The sequence below is a fragment of the Phyllostomus hastatus genome, unplaced genomic scaffold (assembly GCF_019186645.2).
Source record: "Phyllostomus hastatus isolate PE091 unplaced genomic scaffold, TTU_PhHast_1.1 phas_scaffold_585, whole genome shotgun sequence".
Lineage (NCBI taxonomy): Eukaryota > Metazoa > Chordata > Mammalia > Chiroptera > Phyllostomidae > Phyllostomus > Phyllostomus hastatus.
In genome coordinates this window covers 6073457-6094328 of record NW_025334037.1, presented here as the reverse complement: position 1 = coordinate 6094328, position 20872 = coordinate 6073457, and the positions used below count along the sequence as shown (strand labels likewise).

The following is a 20872-nucleotide window of genomic DNA, read 5'->3' as shown; positions in this document are numbered from 1 at the left end:
TGGCACATCACAGGATCTCAATTAACCTTTGCGGCATGAATAATAGTGGCTGAACCTTCCATATCTTCCTAGAGAGGCCCTGACTTCAGTCTCTCTCGTTATTCTCAAAAAACACAGGACACTGAGAGAAATTCATTCTTCCCCTATTTTACACACAAGGAAAGTGAGGTCTGGAGAGGATAACATATCAGTGTACCCAGAGCTGACCTACAGCTGGAACCAGATCTCTTGCCAATCAGCCAAGTGTATTTTCCCAGAAGGTGAGTGGGTGGGACAAGAAAGAAGGATATGCCACTTGTGGTTCACGTAGTCTGTGTCAGACTCTACGCTTTGAATAAACTTGCTGGTTCTAGCATCGTGATCAGATTGTAAGAAACCCCATTTTACAGACAAGGAAACCGAGTCTCTAAGTGATGTCCATCTGACTGCAAAGTCCATGCTCTTGTGTCTGCACATTGTCAGGTGTAGGCCCTGACCCTCCATCAGAGGACATGAGAGGCCTGAGTCAATCATTCTGTCCCTCAACAGTGTCTTTGAAACCAGCACCACACACAGGCCCACAATGCAGCCCACACTCCCAGACCACAGGCTTCATTTCACATGGTTTCCAAACCCAGGATATTTGGGTTGTAAGACAAAACCTCCATTTCCCCAACAGAAAGTGAACACTATACACAATTATCCAGCCAAACTGCTGACGCTCACAGATGCTGCATCACACCAAATGGGGTCTGGCCTGCCCAGAGATGTCTTCTGAGAATCCAGGACTGCCCCAGGGCTTGGCACTGAGGGGACCCTGGAGCTGGGGGAGGGGACGTCTGCTGGCTGGATCACAGAGTCTGGGCGAAGGCTCCATTCCCAGGACAGAGACTGCTCCAGGAGAGAAGTGAAGCCTCAGAAGCCCAGTGCTGCCCACCCAGTGGGTGGAGGGATCCCCACCAGTCCAGGAGGGCTTCCCATCCCACCCCTGCTTCCCACAGAGCAGCAGTCTCTGCCTTAGGATGGAAAGGCCAATGGTGCTGATGACATTCAGGTCCCGGGCAGAGACCTGGGCAGAGAAGCCAGGCCCTTAGACCTTCTCCAGGTGGCCTAAAGGGGTGGATTCTCCTGCTTTCAAGGCCTCTGAATGGCGGGGAATGAGCAGTGGACATTCTGACCTGGGGTGGAATCCATGCTGGGTCTACCCCGAGCAAATCTCTTAACCCCACGTGCTTCAGTTTCCCGATTTTTTAAAAGTAGCATCTGTCTCACAGGGCTGGTCCTGAGGTTTCATAAAACAAAATGTGCAAATAACCGAACAAAACGGTTGGCCTTAGTAGATAACTAAGCAAGTGTGAGTAACCATGAGTGAGCCTCCCCCTACAGAAGTTCTGATGGTCCCACTCAATATGCTCTTACTGGAGCTTAAACCTGCTTCCACCTGATTATAATTAAAGTCGAGGGAACAACCAGAATCCTCAGCAGAGATGCAATCAAGTCTTAGTCTTACCTTTTTGAGGTGACATTTACCTGGGAAGGAACAAACACCTCATCCCTCTTTTTGTGCCTTCCCCCACAACCCACCAGCACATCACCCAGAACCTCAGACCAATGAGTCCTCTTCCCACTTTGTAACCAAATGCTTTTGGAAAGATTAATGTTGAACATGGGCAACAGCCACCAGTGTGGAATGACCTACTGCATACTGAGAAGCAGAATCCCAGCACAATACCTAAGCCCACCATCAGAGTCCTTCTAAGCATTATTTCGTGCTAAGCATTGCCCTCCACTGCTCCCCTTTGCAAACATTGATAGCCTTGGGCAGGGTAAAATAATCAGTCTTATAGTAAATTAGTTAGAAGCTTCATGAACTTTGCAGTGTGGTTAGAGCCCTGAATTGCATTCAGATGCCCCTGGTAACCCACAACTCTTGCAAGTGAGATGTGATAAATGACTCCCTAGTCACTTAGCAGACTTGAGACACACTCATGAGGAAGAAGGAAGGAGTGAACACTAGCCTATGACCTCACGGATCCAGGGGAGGGGGCAGAATAACCCCCTCAAGTGTCCCTCCACATTTCAAAGCCCACACTCCTTGTCCAAATGGGCCATCCCTGATCAGACACCATGTGGCCCGGGGGGCAGCAGAGCTGAGGTCCAAGAGACACAGACCTCCCAGCAGAGCCCAGGGCCTAAGCAAGGTCACATAGGAAGGGGTGGCCATGGGGACAGGGCCAGGCTTAAGGCAGGGGTCAAACTCCTTCAGGCACCCAAACACTCATGCTTTTGAGACAGAGAAGAGCTGGCAGCTGAAGCACTCAGAGCAGGAGCCATTTATCAATGGCCCAATTCATTCTCAACAATCCCCATTGTCTGAGCCAGCACAGAGATGGGCATTATCTCCCAGAGCTGAAGGAAGAAAAGCTCCAAGACATAGTTTCAAATCAGAGCCCAAAGATACAGAAGCCAAAACTGAGACATATGCTTTGAAAACCAGATTAAGTATTTGAAATTGGAGATGTTCCCAAAAAGTCTATGCAATATGGTTCTCATCCTCAGAGACCAAGAGGATGCTCAATTGCTGGTTTCTCATTCACTTATTCTATTATAATCTTTCTCTACAAAGAATGTGGGAGTTTATAGTTAAAGATGTATATACTATAAAGTTGTTTAAGCAAAAATTAGAAGTCAAAGTCAGGGTTCCAATTAACATAGTTACTAGAATGGAGCGATATGATAGACTAAGAGCTTCCTAACAGCCAGAGTAAGAAGGGAAACATACAAATTATGTGAACAACCTAGGAGTCGCACAAACCTATAGAAATCCCTTGAACTTTCTAAGCCTTAATTTCATTGTCATAAAAAAGGAGGATAGCATGGGGGTGGAGGACACTACTGACCTAACACAGTTGTTGTGAAAGTAATGAAATAAAGCACATATTAGATTCAACTAATGGTGGTTGTAATTATTACCATTATTCTGTTGTCTGATTTCTCTTCCTTAAACTGAAACTATGTTAATCTAGTGGGGCTGCCCATGATGCTTTATGATTCCTTGTTGTTGGTCTGCAATTCTCATTGGCAGATATATTATTTGACTGACAAAGAATGGGGAAGCAGCCTGAGACTGAGTCACCATGATTCCTCCAGTCTTCCAGAGACTTTCTGGTGTTCTGAAGTTGTTGGGGACCCCCACAAAGGGGAAGGCTAGAGAATTCCTCCTCCCACCCCTCCCCACCTTTTCTCTGCAAGAATGCTGCCAGGCTGACCACAGCCTGCCGGCATTTAACCATCACCAAGGGTCAGCCTGGGGACCAGGCCAGGTGAAGGTAGATTCCAGCACCCCCTCAGGAAGTAGCTGAAGCCCATCTGCTCGCCTGCATTAGAGGAGTCGATGGAATGAGAGCTCAGGCACTTCTCCAACCAAACCATAAACACTAGGAAGAGAAAGCCAATGTCATCTTCCTAAGGTCCCAACTGAAGGAGCACAGTTAGTCTGGGCACCTCACTAAGCCTGTCCAGAGGAGAATGACCAGGATGGGAGAGGTCTAGAAGCAATAATAACAATAACGAGAAGCAGCTGATGTTTGAGGGCACCTCCTCTTGTAGGCACTGTTTAGTGTATCCCCAATAGTCCCCAGGGGAAGAAGGTCAGGGAGAACAAGATTCTGTCAAGGAAAGAGAGGGAGAGGGTAGAGGATCAAAGCAAAGGCCAGCTCTTCCAGCCTCACCTGTAGATGGGAGACTCAAAATAGTGTTGATTAAAGCTGAAGAAGAGACGGAATCAGCCCAGCTCAACTCACCACTTACATGACTGCTCAGACCCCAGTCCACACACAGGAGGACCATGCTTTTCTACTGCAGGGAAACCCAGAGTACAAACCAGAGCCTGGAGCAAATTACAGGCGTGAGCTCCACCTCAGTCCTGCAAGACTGGACTTTTCACTCATAAGGGGGCCAAAGCAGCTTCTAAGGCCCAGAGCCTGAGGCCACAGGCTCCATGGGCAGCCTCAGTTTCAGTTCCAGATCCAACGGGACACTCCAGTGGCACTGTGTCACCATCTGCCCTGACCCCCAGCCAAAGCCCCTGACTTCAGATATTCCCTACTGAGGCCAGTTTCTTGGACTCATTGTCCGAGGTGCCATATGTAGGCTGAGGGGGAACTGAACAGGGGGCCTGGAGGCTGCGAGTGGGTCAAACCAGGCTGTGTGTTCCCACATAAGCATATTTTACACATATGTAGGTACCCACAGCATATGTGTCATCGCCCGCAGTTCCACATTCTGGAAGCACGTGAGTGAGAATGGTGTGCGGGAGCAGGAGTGTGTACACATGGGCAGATGTGAGTGTGTGGGTGTGGGTGCTCTGTAGTGTTTGTGGGCTGGCATAGCTGTGGTCTGCTTGCCCCTCTCAATTTCCTCCTGTCTCTTCTGGTGTGGCAGTGGGGTCCCCCCAAGCTGTCTCCCCACTCTGGCCGGCCAGCCGGGGTCACTCTATGTTGGGTGAAGGCTCTGAGATATTGCCCATCTTAGTCCTGAGAAACCAAAGCTGCATAACCCGCAGAGAAGGCACCCCAGGTGGGGACAAGTCAGGTCACCCTAGAAAGTCTGAATTCAGATAACACACCTTACTCCAAAGCTTCTGCCATCATGGCTTGCTCACACACATCTATCCACCTGCCCATGTGCTCACTCATCCCACCAGGAGCCTTCCTAACACACATGTGAATGCACTTCCAGGGGAGCAGATGTGGTCCTCACAGGGCTGCCTGGGCCACAGACACACACACATGCCACCTGTGGGCACACACCAGACCCACCTACTATAAGTCCTCACACACACCGACGACTGTCCCACCCACACTCAACCATGAGGCACATGCTAGAAAGTTCCACACACTAACACATCGGCCCAGACACACTCCCACTCATTGGCACTCACACTGACACGCGGAGACCTACTATCCAAATAATCACAAACATGTTCTGTCCCCAACTAGGCTGGCAGGTCCAGCACTGGCCCTTGAATCCAGCCAGCAGCGTGTCTACTTACTCTGAGGAAGCTGGCGGGATAGAGGGGATGCCTTCGGCAGCCAGCGGTGGCAGGGCGCAGCTGGGGCTCCAGAGGCCGCGAGCAAGTGGCTGCGCTGGCCCGGCCCAGCCCGAGGGGCCTCCCGGTGCCCCGCGCCCCCACCCCACTCTGCCCCCGCGCCGGCCCGTGGCAGGACCTTCAACAACAGCGCGCTCCCAGCCAAGCTTCTGTCCCGTCCAGCGTCAGCCTCCGCTGCCTGGAGTCTCAGCCCCGCTGAGAGGCTATTTTGGTGCCCCCGGCAGTGGAAACGTCGCGTTCTGTGGGGAGCGCTGGAATGGGGACGCAGTCAAGTCTAATTAGAGACCTGGCTCACCCCGGGTTGGGCGGGAGTCACCGCGGGCGAGCACCCGAGAGCCTCAGAGCCGGTCAGGCGGGGGTGGCCCACATGCACCCTTCATGCCAGCATCTGGGGAGGGGAAGGGAATGCGCCGCGATCTGTTCCCTTGGAGCTGTAACAAAATAAGGAGGGGTTTGGGTGCGGTTCACACGCTCGGGGGAGGGAGCCGCCAGACTTTGAGCAGCCCCCAAATGCCTGGAATGCGACTTGGTTTATTCACCGCAGGTGCTTCCCTTTGGAACCGAAGCCCCTCATAAGATCATGGACCTCTAGATTACGAACCTGCCAAAAATGGCAGAGACGCCTTCTAACTTGTGGCACATCAAACTTCCACTCTGGGTTTCTTTGTGTCCCATGGCTAATGCTAGAGAAAAGGCTGATTCCTACCCAAAAGCTCAGGAATGTTGCATTCTTGAACTGGAGGGAAGCGTCAAGGTCATTCCATCCAACTCCTTCCATCCTGCCAAGAATGGAGGGGGGACGCTGGAGGGCCTCTCCTCACTTTTAAGGATCACCAAGGAAAGACAGCCCCTAGCCCCCCGTGGGCCTTTTCCCCAAATGTGAATCCTCTCATTGGCAGGAAGTTCTACTTGGCGTCTAACCTAAATCCCTCGTGTGCAAACTATGTCAACGTGCCTGCACCAGGTGTTCAGGGAGAGGGAGGCCAGCTCCATCTCCACAAACAATGACTGCTCCAAGGTCCCATCTCAGCCTTCTCCTCCTTGATGCTAATATCCCTGCTTCCTGTGTTAGGCCATGGCTAAAAACATCAATTGCTCTCTGGCCCTGGACACACTGCAGCTCCTGACATTAACTCAACAGCCTTGGCTCTCTGGGGAACCCAGTCTCTGTGGGTGTCCAAGTCATTTCCCCCAGACAGGCCAGCTGTCAACTCTAGCCTCCATCCATCCAGGGACAGCCTGACTCTATCCCCCAGTCCCCTGAGTGTAGCTTCTGTTCCTATTTCAACGAAAGCTGTCTCAGAGCCTGGGGGCAGAGTTTGGCCCCCAGCCGCCCACATGGAGTTACACTGGAGTTGGCAGAATGTTTTCTCTGAGTACATTTCTAGTAGGTCAGGTAGTGTAAAAAAAAGTTGTCTGGACCTTGTCCTTAAAGAGACCTGACTTTGCCTCCTGCCTTTACTACTTTCTAGCTGTGTATCCTTGAACAAGTCACTTATCCTTTCTGAAGCTCAGTTTTCCCACATTTACATTGGCGATCATAATAGCTCATGTGTTGTTGAAAGTATGAGATGAGATCAGGAATGTAAAAGTACCTAGAAAGCAAAAATATTTTTAGTGTGCTAGAAATGGAATGAGGATAAATATTAGCAAAACATCTAAGAGGTCTTTTATTTCCAGGACCAGATTCAATGCCTAGGTTTCAGGGCACGAGAGAAACTGATTTGGTTTGCTAAATGTTCCCTTAGGACACTTAGTATGAATATCCCCCACCTGCACCCCACAAGGTGTGCACCACACTTGCGAACACATGCGTGCACACACCCCCACACGTCCACTTGCCCAGATACGTACTGCACAGCCCAGCCTCCTTGGCTCCTGTCGGCCCCATAGGCCCCCGCCGCCTAGACCCCCGCTGGCTGCCTCTCCATTCTCCGGAGGCCGCCTCATGGCTCCAGTCTTGGCTGCAGCAACTCCAAGTTTCCCTACTGAGGCCCATGGGGGCAACTTCTCTCTGCTTGCCCATCCTTCTGGGCCATGGCCCCGACAAGGCCTGAAACTCAAGGCGAAGATGGCAGAGGCATTCTCTGAGGCAGTCCAGAACTGAGGCCACGCAAGGGAGATCAGAGTTGGAGCATCATCCCCCTCGACCCCCTCCCTCCCCTTGGCCTGCCTGGCTTCCCAGTGCTGTCCTGCTTAATTCTTAATGGAAATTCCATCCCCGGCGCCAGCCCTGGCTGGCTCACAGAGTCTAGGCTTGGGCCAACAGCAAACTCCACCCAGAGACAGGAGGCTGCCTGGTCATATAAACACAGATACACACATATACACATACATACATACACAGATGAGCAGAGGCATTCACAACACAGAGATTCTTACCCAGACACATACATACACAGAAAGATAATAAGCGTTATAATTACTAATATTTATTGCACGGTACTAAACACAAACATCAACTTCCCTAATCCTCACAACACTAGGTTCTGGTATTATCCTCAACTTACACATGAGGAAACCGATGTACAGGGAGGCAAAGTTAACTTGCATAAGGTATCTAGAAACAGTAGCCCCCCACAGGCACCAGGAGCTGTGCTGAGGGACTTATGTGCATTGTTCCATTTCACCGCCGCAGTATCTGTGTGTAGAAGTTATTCCCATTATACAGACAAGGAAAATGAAGGTCGAATGGTTTCACTTGCCTGCCTGTGGACTCAGCTTGTGAGATGAAGGGAGGCTGCACACATATTTGTGTGGGAATCCTCATGAACAAACAGGGAGATGCACGAGCAGAGACACAGGCACACACACTCTCAGAGGCACAACCACAGACAGTTGCTTCTACCCAAGGAGAAGCCTCAGCAATGGTCCAGAGCTGCACCAGGAAAATGTGCAGCCCAACTCCATGCTCTTCTGCCCTCCCAACAGCTGACCCCAGCTCCACCAGCTTCACAAGTCACTTCAGGAAGGACAAATTCGGACCTCAATGAAGAGAAGATGTCAGGTTTACAGTTCAGCCAGCTAGGCCAACAGTCAACCCCCGGCCTCAGCTCCGAATCCAGTTGGCCCAGCAGAGCCCACATAGTCTATAGGAAAAGGATCAGGTATACGCTTCAGAAGGGACCATGTAGGGGGCTCCTCGGAGACCCTGGGCACTGTCCAGGGGGTGGCCAAGGAGGGTTCTGGCCTCCAAGATCAGATGAGGCTGGACAGAGCCCATAGAACAAGGTAGGGCGTGAAAGCCAAAGCCTCAGGCTGTAGAGTGTGGGGTGGAATCATGCTTCAGAGAAGGCGAGACTCTGATGAGAGGTAGAGTGAAGGAGAAGATAGGGCAGGGCCATGATGGAGAACAAGTAGCAGAATCCAGAGCCAGGAGAGTTAAGAGATCTGCAGAAGAAGAGAGGAAAAGAGTTTCACAGTCCAGGAACTTGTCTACTGCTTGAAGTTTCCACACTAAGCAGACATCTCCTACAGGCTGCCCCACTAGAGAGCACCCAGAAAGGCCTGTCCTATCTACAGCAGTCTCTTTTGTCTCTTGTGGTTTCCCATCCCACTCCCCATCCCAGAATCCCCGATCATTTCTGCTGTCACAGCCCATCTGCTCTGTGGTCAAAAGACAGCTCAGCCTGGCAGCCCTGTGGGGCATTTGAACTGATAAAGGTTCCTTGAGAGAAGACTGCTTAGCCCCCTCGAATGAACCTGGAATCCTGTTGTCAGGCAATGGCTCCAAGAGTGGGGAACTTTCCAAGTCTGAGAATTTGCATTTCTGCAAAGTTCCAGGTGATGCAGGTGCTACTGTTCTGGGGGCGGAGGGAGGGTCACACTTTGAGAACCACCACTTAAGAGCAGAAGAGGAAGTCAGAGATCATTCCAACTCAAAACTAAACCTGCAACCTAACTTCAGAGTGCAGATGGCTTCTTCTAAAAAGTCTCTAAAGACAAAGCTTACATTCCCATCAGTAGTTTGGACTTTTCCCTCCCCAGCCACCTTCCCAGCTTCTGCTCCAGCCTTGCTGTCTGTTAGAGGGCCTCCCCTGGGCTCTGAGGTGGCTCTCTCTGCCTCAGCACATCTCCAGTAAGGTATGGCGTTCTCCACTCTGTCCTCCACCTGCTCAGAGAAGGTTATCAAGGTGAGAACCCTGCACAAAAATAGCTGAACACTGGGTAGGCTCTCTGTTCGGAGATGGAGGTATCAGATCAGAGGTTGTGATGATAGCAGCTGAAAGGCCAGCCCACCCAGAGAGATAAGAGATGGGCCAGGATCCCAGTGTCCACAGCTGTGACCTCATGTCCTGCAGTCCCCCCCTGCATCCCTGAGACGAGCACACTGAGATGCTGCTGCCCTGCCTCCAGGGATGATGGTGGGACAGGGAACTCATGGGGGACAGGCAGAGGTGCACCTGGCCCCAGGGTACCATACAGGCTGGTGCGGATGCTCTGTGGACTCAGCTGGGTCCATTGACCTCTACAGGTCTCCCTGTGCATTGCTCTCAGGCGAGAAAATTTCCAACTCAAGGCCACTGACTCCCAGGGCCAGTGTGAGAACTAACAATGTATTTAGAATGAGGCAATGTAAAGACTGGCAAGGCCCTCAGAGAGCTCTAGGGACGGGGGTCTGAAAATTTCATCATCCACCAGAATCACCTGTGGGAGGTAAAATGCAGGTCCCCAGGCCTCCCTCAGCGGTTCTGAACCTGTAGCCTGGTGGTGGTCTGGAGCCCCGTGAGCCTCTCTTCCCAACTCCTTATACATTGACCTCACCTTACCAGCTTGAAACTGGCCAGAGTGGGGTGTTTATTTACAGCCTGGAAACTGGGCAAACACCACAAATCAGGGCACTTCGTTTTGTTTTACTTTGCTTTGTTTTGGGACACCTGCTGTGGACCGTTCACCAGCACACTGTGGAGCACATGGGCCTCTTTTTTCAAGCACCCCAGGAGCTAGGATGCTAGCCCATTCTGAGAAAGAAACACTGATCCAGTCATGAGGTTCTGACCCCAAACCCTCATTCTACAAACAGAGACACCGAGGCCCAGTGAGGGGAAGAATCATAGTCACAGTCACCTTTATAGACTTTTTGTGGGATCACAGCTGCTCACTTCAAGGTGGGAGGGACTGGGACAGCCTTGCCTGTGTTCTGGCTCCTCTGCTGCGTCCACTCCACCACTCACTTGATGGAACTTATTGGCTGAGGAAGGGCGGGGCAGAAAGGGTTTGCTTCTTGTGGGCCAATCAGATTACCTCTCATCGGCATTTGGAATTTGAATAGGGTGGACTAGAGGTAAGTGGTGGCTACATCACCTGACTGGAGTGTGCTGGATAGCAGGCATGTGAACTCCAGGTGCTGAGGGGTCCAGGGCTGCCCTGCCCTTCCCAAGCCCCAACTGTTCAACTCTTCATTGAATTCAGAGAGAATTGGGGTTTTGGGATTCCCAAACCCCAACAAATTCCCTGTCTTAGTTAAAACAAGCTATTTTCCATTACTCACAACCAAAACCACGTTTAGAAATGCAGCCACGGAGCAAGTTAATAGAAATAAGAACTCAAGAGTCCTGCACTTTGGTCTTGCCCGTACATCCAGCCCTCAGACAGGAAGAAAAACAGTGAGTGTGCAAATATCCAGTTTCCCAAGGTAGAGGGTTTCCAAGAGTGATCCTAGACCAGCAGAAGCAGCAACCCCTGGAATCGTATGGGAAACACACATTCTCAGGCCTCCCCCCAGAACTACTGAACCAAAACTCTCAGGCGAGGGTCCAGCAAGCTGTGGTTTAACAAGCCTTTCCAGGTGATTCTGATGCCAACTAAACTTGCAGGACCACTGCTCTGGTAGGAGGAGCTGCAGCTTCTGCCTCCCTAACAATCGAATCTAGACCATTAACTCAGGAGGAAGGGCCACCTGGCTTGCCAGGTCAGCACCAGCTGTGTGGCCCGTCACACTCCTTGCTGGCCAGCCTCCTTAGCCCCATAGTCCTGAAGAATCTGGGGCATCTGAGCAGTGGCCATGCTCCCTGAGCTAAGACAGAAGCCCCCTTTCCAAAATCTGAGGGGCAACACCTTTCCAAAAACAGCAGGACTACCAGAGCAGAGACACGCTGGGGAAATGCCACTTCTATCTATGTCTTGGTGCCTAATTGAGGGGGTGACTCAGTGGACATTCCGTGGCCATTTGGATTCTCGGGGGCTTGCTCTGGCTGGCCTAGAGATAGCCTCAGGTGCCCTTATGGAAGAAAGCCTGACAAGGGCCTGGCTCTAGAAGCCACGTGACCTCTCCAGTATGAGTCTGTTCTCTCTGCTTCTCATGCTGCAAGGTTCAGGGAGAAAGATGAAGTATGAGGGTAATGGAAAAAGTGAGGTTTGAGGGAGAGGCACAAAATAATAATAAAAAGGACTATTGCTACACTAGCAGGTATGTTGTTTTCCTGTATACTAGCCCTGTTGTACTATGCATTTTCCGTTCCCTTCCTTGGCTCCTCAAGGCCCTGTATCCACCACAAGTCACGTGGCCTCCAGCTTTAGCACAGGATCCCTCTATCTCTCCTCCCCCATCCTATCTAAGCCAGTACCTGGCCTCTCAGCAGCAGGCGCATGTCCTCCTGACCCAAGTGAACCTCTGCATCTGCATTCGTGCACACCTGTGAAACTCATGCAGTTAGAGTCAGACAGACTTGGGTTTCACACTCTGATCTTCCACTCGCTGGCTGTGTGATCTTGGGAGAGCTACTTAAACCTCCCAGCCCCTCTTTCCTTCGCTCTAAAGCAGGAGCAGTAGTACTTACATCATTAGATTGTGGTGAGACATACAGGAGGTGAACCATAGAAAGTACCCCCTCCTCATATCTCCTCCGTAAAGGCAGCACCAAGGGAAGGCCCAGCAGGTTACAGGAAGAGCACAGCACAGAGGATAAGAATCTGAGGCTTATCTCTTACCTCTGTGACCCTGTCTCTCCTTCTCTGAGTTGCAGAATCTATAGCACCTGAGACCTAGTCCAAGAGTCCTCTCAGGTGTATCTGACAAAGCCTCTGAGCCCATAAAGAGGAGAGTCATCTTTAGGCATAATGCATATTCTGCACAACTTCATAACCCAGGTAGGTCCCAGCAGGAAAAGAAGTCCACTCAGAGCAGGTGTGGAAGACAATTTAACGAAGGGGGATTTGTGGTCAATGTTAAGAGAGTAACAACTGGTTTCAGGTCCCCAAGGACAGACAGCTGGGAAGCTGTTACCACCTCTAAGTCTAGAGGGGTATGGAGGAAAGGCTCGCTGGTGTTCCGGTGGAAGCGTGGAAGAGGTCATCTCAAAGCCATGCCATGAAAGCAGGGAAGTTCTCCACTCTCCCTCTGATCTCCAGCCCATGCCTGCATTGGCAGAACCCAACCAGAGAGCCCAGGTGATGTGACCTGAGACCCAGCTCCTCAGGACACAGAGCAGAAGCAGAGAGGGGTGGAAAAGCTATGGGTGAGGGTGGCCAGTATAAATGGAAAATAACCAGAATCCAGAGAAAAAAACAAGCCCTACAAACTCTCTAAACCCCCACAGCCTCCCTCTTATTTGAACCTCTCTACAGATGCACTGGACCCTCCAGAAAGCTGCTGAGTTGCCATATCAGTTCCCAGATTTACAACTTTTGGCTAAGGGCCTGTCAAAGACAGAGGCAGAAGCTTTAGCTGTGCTATCAAGCACACACAAGAGCTGCCATTGGAGCTTCCTGAAGTTTCACCAGGAGCTGAAAACTCTGACAATTTGAATAATTGAAAAGTCTTAATGCCAATGCCCAGATACATTATTGAGGATGGATGGATAATTACCCAGAAAGGAGTCTTCCGATAGAAACCATGCACAGCCCTGGATTTTGTAGGAAAGAAAAAATTGATCTACTTTAAATTCTCTGCCATCAACACCCACTGATGGTTTAAAAGTTCTGGCCTCCAACACAGCCCTTCTTCACAGAGGGAAATTCTCCAGAACCCATCCATGCCCATGCCGCATTAAGAAAGCTGAGAGGCCCTGCTGGTGTGGCTCAGTGGATTGAGCATCAGCCTACAAACCAAAATGTTGCTGGTTGGATTCCTGGTCAGGACACATGCCTGGGTCATGAGCCAGGTCCCCAGTTGGGGACATGGAAGAAGCAACCAGTCAGTGTTTCTCTCACACATCGATGTTTCTCTGCCTCTCCTTCTTCCTCCCTCCGCACCCTCTAAAAATAATAAATAAAATCTTAAGAAAAAAAAAAAAGCTGGGGATGGGATGAATTTTCATCCTGAAAAGTAAGACCTTCTAAGAGTAAGAGCACTCCCAAATAAAGAATGTGCTACTTCAGAAGATAGTGACCTCTCTATTGCTGGAGGAAGTTTAGTCCAGAAAACAATGAGTGAAGGCCAGCCCGGGCCTGGCACTGTGCATATCGCTTGGGATACAGCCATGATCAAGGGAGCCTCTGACCCTGGAATACTCATAGTCTTGTATTAGAGAGACATGTAAGTAGACAATTCCCATACCAGGAGATTAGAGAGGTGTGTTGAAATGTCTCATTATAATCATGCATTTATTCTTTATGTATTTTGAGGGTGTATTATCAGGTGCATATATATTTAGAATTCTTCCATCCGGTCAGCAAATTTTATTTTTTTATTATAAGATGGCCATTAATATATCTCTAATCCTTTTTTGCCTTAAAATCATTTTTATTCAAAATTAATACAGCACTCTCATCATTTTGGTTACTGTTTGCATGGCAAATTGTTCATTCTTTTACTTTTTTCCTTTGTGTATTCTTATGTTTTAAAGATTTTATTTATTTATTTTTAGAGAGAGGGGAAGGGAGGGAGAAAGAGAGAGAGAGAAACATCAATGTGTGGTTGCCTCTCACGTGGCCCCCACTGGGGACCTGACCTGCAACCCAGGCATGTGCCCTGACTAGGAATCAAACTGGCAACACTTTGGTTTGCAGCCTGTGCTCAATCCACTGAGCTACACAAGCCAGGGCTCTATTTTTATGTTTTAGATGCCTCCTGTAAAGAGTCTATATTGTGTGTGTTTGTTTTTAAACCCAGTCTCTGTAAAATAGAGGTATGGGAGTTGTGTGCCATGCAAATGCTTATCTGTGAGAAGAGCTTTCCAAGAAAAGAAAACAAAGTAAAGGCTCCAAGGCAGGAGTGTGCCTGGTGTCTCTGAGAGCAGCGAGACTAGGGAGTTGGTGGAAGAAATGAGGCCAGACACAGACAATAGCTGGAGCAATGCCCATGAGTGCTGGAAAGGGGATGGGATCCTGTGCACAAATGAAAGAAATGGCTTTCACCAGAGCATGGAAAGTCCATCTATAGCTACTAGGGGGAGAAGTGTACCTGGGAGCAAATGCCAGCAGTGCAGAGGGGTTTGGGTGGAGACTCTTTTCGAATTGATGTCATTTTATCAGCAAAGTAGGAAGCAAGGTCTGGAGCCCAGAATAAGGAGGGTGGAGGCGGGTGGGGGTTTTAAGGAGAAGGTGTGAATAATGATCTAGAAGTAAATGAGAAAGTGAATGGACTAAGGACATATGATATCCTGGCAGCCAGAAAGGCCTAATTAAGGTTCATGGTCTTAATTCATAAATTTCAAATGAGGCAATCAATCAGTATGGTTGTGCATTTTTCTGCAGGCCTTAACAGTCCCTGGTCTGGATGCGAAGTTGCTAAAACCATTGACATCACACTCTGTTGAATAGGTGTCTGGCCTGTCTTTGAGCGACTCCAGTGACAGGAAGCCCACCACTTTGTCAGAAGCCCAGGCTATCATCAGACAGCTCTGGCTCCCAGAAACTGTCCCCCCACATTGAGCTGGAACTTCTCCTCCTACTTGTTGCCCCTGTATTGGAACCTCTGGGCTGTCATCTGTTGCTTATGTTGATTTTTCTCTCCCCATGTCATCCAGAAATTGGACAGTATATTTAGTTGGTGAGGCTGATGGTAACAAGAACTCCTACACGTGGTTTGTGAAAATGGAAAATGCTCTATTGCCTCTATCTAGCAAAATTATATATGTATTTACTCGTTGACTCTTACAATCCCGCTCTTAGAAAGGAGAAAAAAATGGTATCACATTAGACTAAAATTAAATTAAGGTGATCCCAGATTGTATCCACACACAAGGAAATAAATATAAATGTCTTGCAAAATTTAGCTCCAAAGATGATTATTACAGCATTTTTATAACAATAACAATCTGGAAGCAATTTACATCTATAGAAGGGATTGATTAAATAAACTAACACATTTATTCAAGAGGATGTGAAATGGACATAAATTATGCAATGGAAGAACATGATGACATAGAAAATGTACACTTAAAAAGAGGCAGTTTCAAAGTAGTTTTACATTTTTATAAATATGTGCATAAGATATAAAGGAAAGATCATGTACCAAAATATTACTGGTAGATTTCTCTGGATGGTGCAATAACTAAGAAACACACTTCCTCCTTGGGGGGGTTTGGGAGCAGGTAGTGAGGGGCATTTCCTGTATTTTCTATAGTGAGTGTTTTATTTTATAATTAGAAAAAGAAGTTATTTAAATTTTTAATTAAAAAATCCTACCAGCCATTTGACACTGAATTCAAGACTAATTCCTCCATAAAACTTCCCAATTTTGTCTTCTTCACCTACCCCACAATTCCAACAGAGAGATCTCTGTGATCTCCTGTGAGCACCAACAGCAGTTTTGAAATCGTAATTCTTAGAGAGGAAAGACAGGCTCAGTGTCAAAATGTGAGCTCCCAGTTCACGCCTTTACTTCCTCCCCACTCCCACCATTCCTCCATCTCTGCCCCAGCCTTTGTCCTTTGAGGGAAATCAAGGTGATGGAGTAAGTCTTACTGGGGCTGCCCTTTTCTCAGTCCGAGGCTGTCTCAGTCAAGGCCCCTCAGATAAGAAGAAGTTTCCAGCCTCCCTTCCTCCTAAGGGCGACCATCTGCCCCCAGAATCCTAAGTGCCTTTGGTGGGACATTGGTTTACCTCTGTGAAGGAGAAGTCATTATCCCAAATTTACAAGCCAGCAAACCAAAGCTCAGGACCGGGACCAGAGGTGAATCTGGGCTGGGACCAACTGGGAGGAGAGAATTCAGGCAAAGCCAGTTTAAGAGCCTGCTTGGTGCGCCCTCTGGTGGACAAGGGACAATTTTGCACCCAGTGGGAGGGACGGGGAAGAGGGTATTTTAAAATGCTGCTGTGCCCCTACTTTTATTTTTGACATCCTTACCCCCACATCATAGTAAAATGCACCCGCATTCCACATTAGGTATAATTTGTATACAACTACATAAGAGTTGAGCTGGAGTAGACCAATGGACATGTAGATATTTAAATAAACATTTTTAAATCTGTTTTACCATTTTCATATTTTGAAGTCAATAACATACTTCAGAAACTCAAATATCTTCATGGGCTTTTGAAAAGTTTTTAGGTCCCTAGATCATCATTCTGGGAGCTAAGAAATGAGAATGAAAATTCATCAGTAAGTCCAACAGGTCTATGTTGTCATTGTGATCAGATTTTACAAAATCTGATTCAATATATTATAGTTATATAATTATTCAAGATTCCACTTCCTACTCAAGTGAGCTTTAATGGGTCTGTATTTGCTAGGAAGTTCTCCATTTTATCTAAATCATAAGAACTATTGGCATAAGGGTAACTGTAATGTTCTTTACTATTATTTCATGTCTGCTTTATATATGGGTATGTTCTCTTTTTTCCTTTATATTATTTGCATCTGCTCTTTTTTTCTGCTAAACCTCACTAGGGATTTGCAATTTTATTATTCTTTTCAAAAAACAAAATTTTTGCTTTATTGATCCCCCTTGATATAGTGAGTTGACCAAAACTTTCACTTTGTTTTTTCCGTACGATGGCTTTAGTAGCATTTAGTTGTCTCTAACTTAATTCTAAATGGTTGTATTAAGTTGTATTATGACAGCTGTCAGGTGTGCACTTTTTAAAAATGTATTAAAGTTGGTGAATTTTTGTGCAGCCATTTTAATATTGAGGATGGAAGAAAATACACAACATTTTCAGCACATTATCCTCTATTATTTCGAGAAAGGTAAAAATGTAACTGAAACGCAAAAAAAGATTTGCACAGAGTGTGGAGAAGGTGCTGTGACTGATCGAATGTGTCAAAAGTTGTGAAGTTTCATGCTGGAGATTTCTTACTGGATGAGGCTACAGGTTCAGGTAGACCAGTTGAGGTAGATAGTGACCAAATGGAGGCATTACTTGGGAACAATCAATGTTATACCATGTGGGAGAGAGCTGACATACTCAAAATACCCAAATCAATAAAGTTATTGGTGCAAATGAAAAATGTGTCTTTCATTTTATGGAAAAAAACCCATACCAATATTTTGGCCAACCCAATAGCTACATCCTATAGTTAATTTCTGTGTTTAATCTTTATTATCTCATTTCAGATTCTGCGGGTTTTCTGCATTTTTCTTTTCTAATCTGTCAAATTAAACACCTTAATTTTTAGTTTAAAGTTTAGCTCATTAAACTTTAGCCATTTTCCCTTTTTTCTATATATAATGTTAATATAGGGCTATATCACTTTCTCTATATAATGTTAATATCAGGCTGTATAGTTTCCTAAAATTATCACTTTCACCACACCTCCAAATTCTGTCATAAGGTATTTTCATTATAATTTAATTGTAGATATTTTAAATTTTCTATTATGATTTCTCTCTGAATCCAAACTTGTTTAAAATCTTATATAATTTCAAGTATAAAAATTATAATTATCTCCTATCTTAATTGTATTACGGTCAATAAATATGCCGACCAAGGTGAAGAAAGTCCACTACAATTTGTCTTTCACACTGATTTCAACTAAAACCTCCAGACAAAATACAAAAAGGATCTTAAAAGTAAGCAAGAGCAAGTGCACCAGGAGAGGCAGAAAATAATAAAAATGCCAGTAAGTTTCCTGGGTATTTTTTTTGTCTTCTAAATTTAACCCAAAGGTGGTCTCTGGCATGGAACTGTGCAGTAGCCACAGACAACAAAAACTCTGAGAGAATTGTCCTCTCTCTGGCCAGAAGAAAAAAAAGAGAAGGCACTCCAAGCCAGAATCACCATTGTTTCTTCTTCTTCTTTTTGTCCTGGCTCTGCTCCCGTGCCGCCCAGGGTCAGGGGGCACTGTCACAGTGAGGGCAGCAGTGTGGGCAACTGAGACCTCTCTGGCAGAAGGCGCCATCTAAGGAGGCTCTTTGGGTGCCAAAGAGTGTGAGGAATTTCTTTCCTCACTCTTGTCTTTCAATGCTCTGTCCAAGGGTAACTTAAATTTCTCACACCCAAACCCATGAACAGCATATTCTATGAGGTAACAGTGAACAGTCTTTCAATCAATAGAGAGAGCACTTGATAACAGAGAAATAAAAGCTATAAAAAAGAACAAAACAGAAACTTTAAAATTGAAAACTATAATATCCAAAACAAAAAATTTCACTGAGTGTAGTCAATGAAAGAATGTCAATGACAGAAAAAAAAATCACTGAATTTAAAGATAAATCAATTAAAATTATATAGTCTGAAGAACAGTGAAACAAAACTTTAAAACTGAACATAATAAAATTATCAGACAATACTAAAAGGCCTAACATTTGTCATTGGAGACCCAAAAGAGAAGGAAAATATTAGCACACAAAAGTTAAAAAGTTCTTAAAGTTAATAGAAAACATAGATTTACAGATTCCATTTCAGAGAATCTAAATCAGAAAAAAAATTCCAAGAAAACTGTGCCCAGAGAAAAACAGTGCATTACCTATAGAGGAACAAAGGCTCAAATGAATGCAGATTTATGCTAAGAAACCATGGAGACCAGAAGAGAATGAAACAGCATCTTTAAAATGCTAAAAGAACAAACTGTCAACCTATACTTTTATATCCAGTGAAAATATCCTTCATGAATGAAAGTAAAAGGAGTTTTTTCAGTGAAAATAGTGGAGTGTCTTCAGAAATTTTCTCCCCCATAAAAGCAATGAAAGAAGTAACAAAATTTGTCAAAATTTGCTTTTTCAAAACTCTAGCAGCTAACCAAAGGCTTTCAGCAATACAAGACGCAATCATTTAACAGATGGTCGAACTGCAGAAATAACAGAGAGCTTTGTGGTATTTTCACTTGCCTTAGTCCCATGCCATTCTCTACAACCCTGTGGTAGCTCTGAACACTAACAGCCCTACTTCACAGAAAAACCTGTCAATCTAGCAAATGAGGGTGGCCCTCCTTCAAAGCTCATTCCTTTGGAAGACCCCATTTGCAATGCTATCTTTCTTTGATCTGATGTGGAGCTTGACCAGTACAAAAAGCCTTTTGTTTGGGAGCATTTGTTGAAAACAGCAACAGGCACTTGTAGGAGACTGTTCTGTGTGGTGTGGGCCCAGCTCCCACTGGGAGATGCACAGGACCCATGCCCATGGGTAGGTTCTCCTGTGGGGAATCAGGCCTGTAATGTGCCTAGGCCACTTTGAGTCTTGCTCTCGCTAAAAAACTCCCTCACCCTGAATTGAGGACATTTACTCCAAAGTAACTTCCTAAAATCCATGCTAAACCTTCCAAGGATGAGTGTAACTGGTTCAACTACTTTTGCCTTTTCATTTGCAAATATCCCTCTTCTGTGATGTAATTAGCAGCATTGGCTCCTTTGTTTTCTGTAAAAGGTAACCACCTAAAGTGAACCTGTGCACAGTAAATGAGGACCATCATGTAATATGCTGAGAAACCCAATAAAGGCTGGTCATAGCAAGGGCCAAGGCTTTTGCTCTGCTTGAGAGAAAAGCCATGCTGTCCCTTTTCCTCCACCGGACTCGGTAGTTTGTGTGAATGTCTCATTTCACCCATAATGACACAGACACTGTGGGTCAGTGTCTGCATCAGGCACTTACATAAATTCACAAATGCCTGACCTAACAGATAATACTTGGAGTAAATAATAGACTAACCAAAAATATTAAAAGGACAATCTGGGGAATGTGGTGTCCATAAGAATTTGGAAAGCTCTAACACATTCCTGGGAATATAGAAGAGCATGTACATGCATGGAGCTGCATGCATGCTCAGGAGAAATCTGACCTTGAGGCTGTCTGCAAGCAGGAAGTTGAAACTATGGCAGAGTTGTCATCCACTTGGTTGAGTGTCAAAGGTGTGTCCCAATGTGCATGCAGAGCCCCTTGGTAAAGACTGAGAGACTTATTGATTCTACATAGTAAGGAAATGTTTGTTCAGTCATTAACTGACCACTGAGTTAACCAAGCAGAGACTTCAGTGGTTATATGACAAAGAATAAAGACTTAAAAAATTTAGCTCAGAGAAGTCACTAAGCAAACAAGCAACAACAACTACAACTACAACAATTATGTATCCTAGAGTTGGAGGTAGGAAGCAAATACAATTTCCAAAGCTTCCACATTATATTATGTTTAAAAATGTCCAGTTTTCAAAAAAAATTGAGACATGCAAAGAAACAAGAAAGAATAGTCTATATGTACAAGAAAGGCAGTTAATAGAAATTGTTCTTCAGGAAGCACAAACATTGAACTTATTAGACAAAAATTCTAAATCAGCTACTTTATATATATTCAAATAACTCAAGGAAACAATATCTAAAGAACCAAAGTATGAGGATGCTCTCACACCAAATATAGAATATCAGTAAGATAGAAAGCCAGCCTTCCCTACACCCTACACAGTCCACCATGACCAGTCCTCCACTACCACCTGTCTGAGCTCCTCTCCCACTTCTCTTTCCCCTCCTT

At 46.4% G+C, this 20872-nt stretch overlaps 1 protein-coding gene across 1 annotated transcript in view; it reads right to left on the bottom strand.

The window, feature by feature from the left end:
• INSC (INSC spindle orientation adaptor protein) overlaps positions 1-7039 on the bottom strand; it is a 122071-nt gene extending 115032 nt beyond the window's left edge. The window contains exon 1 of the mRNA XM_045825579.1: positions 6944-7039. Coding sequence (XP_045681535.1) covers positions 6944-7039 — 96 coding nt within the window. The remainder of the gene's footprint in view (positions 1-6943) is intronic.
• Between the last annotated feature and the right edge of the window lie 13833 nt (positions 7040-20872).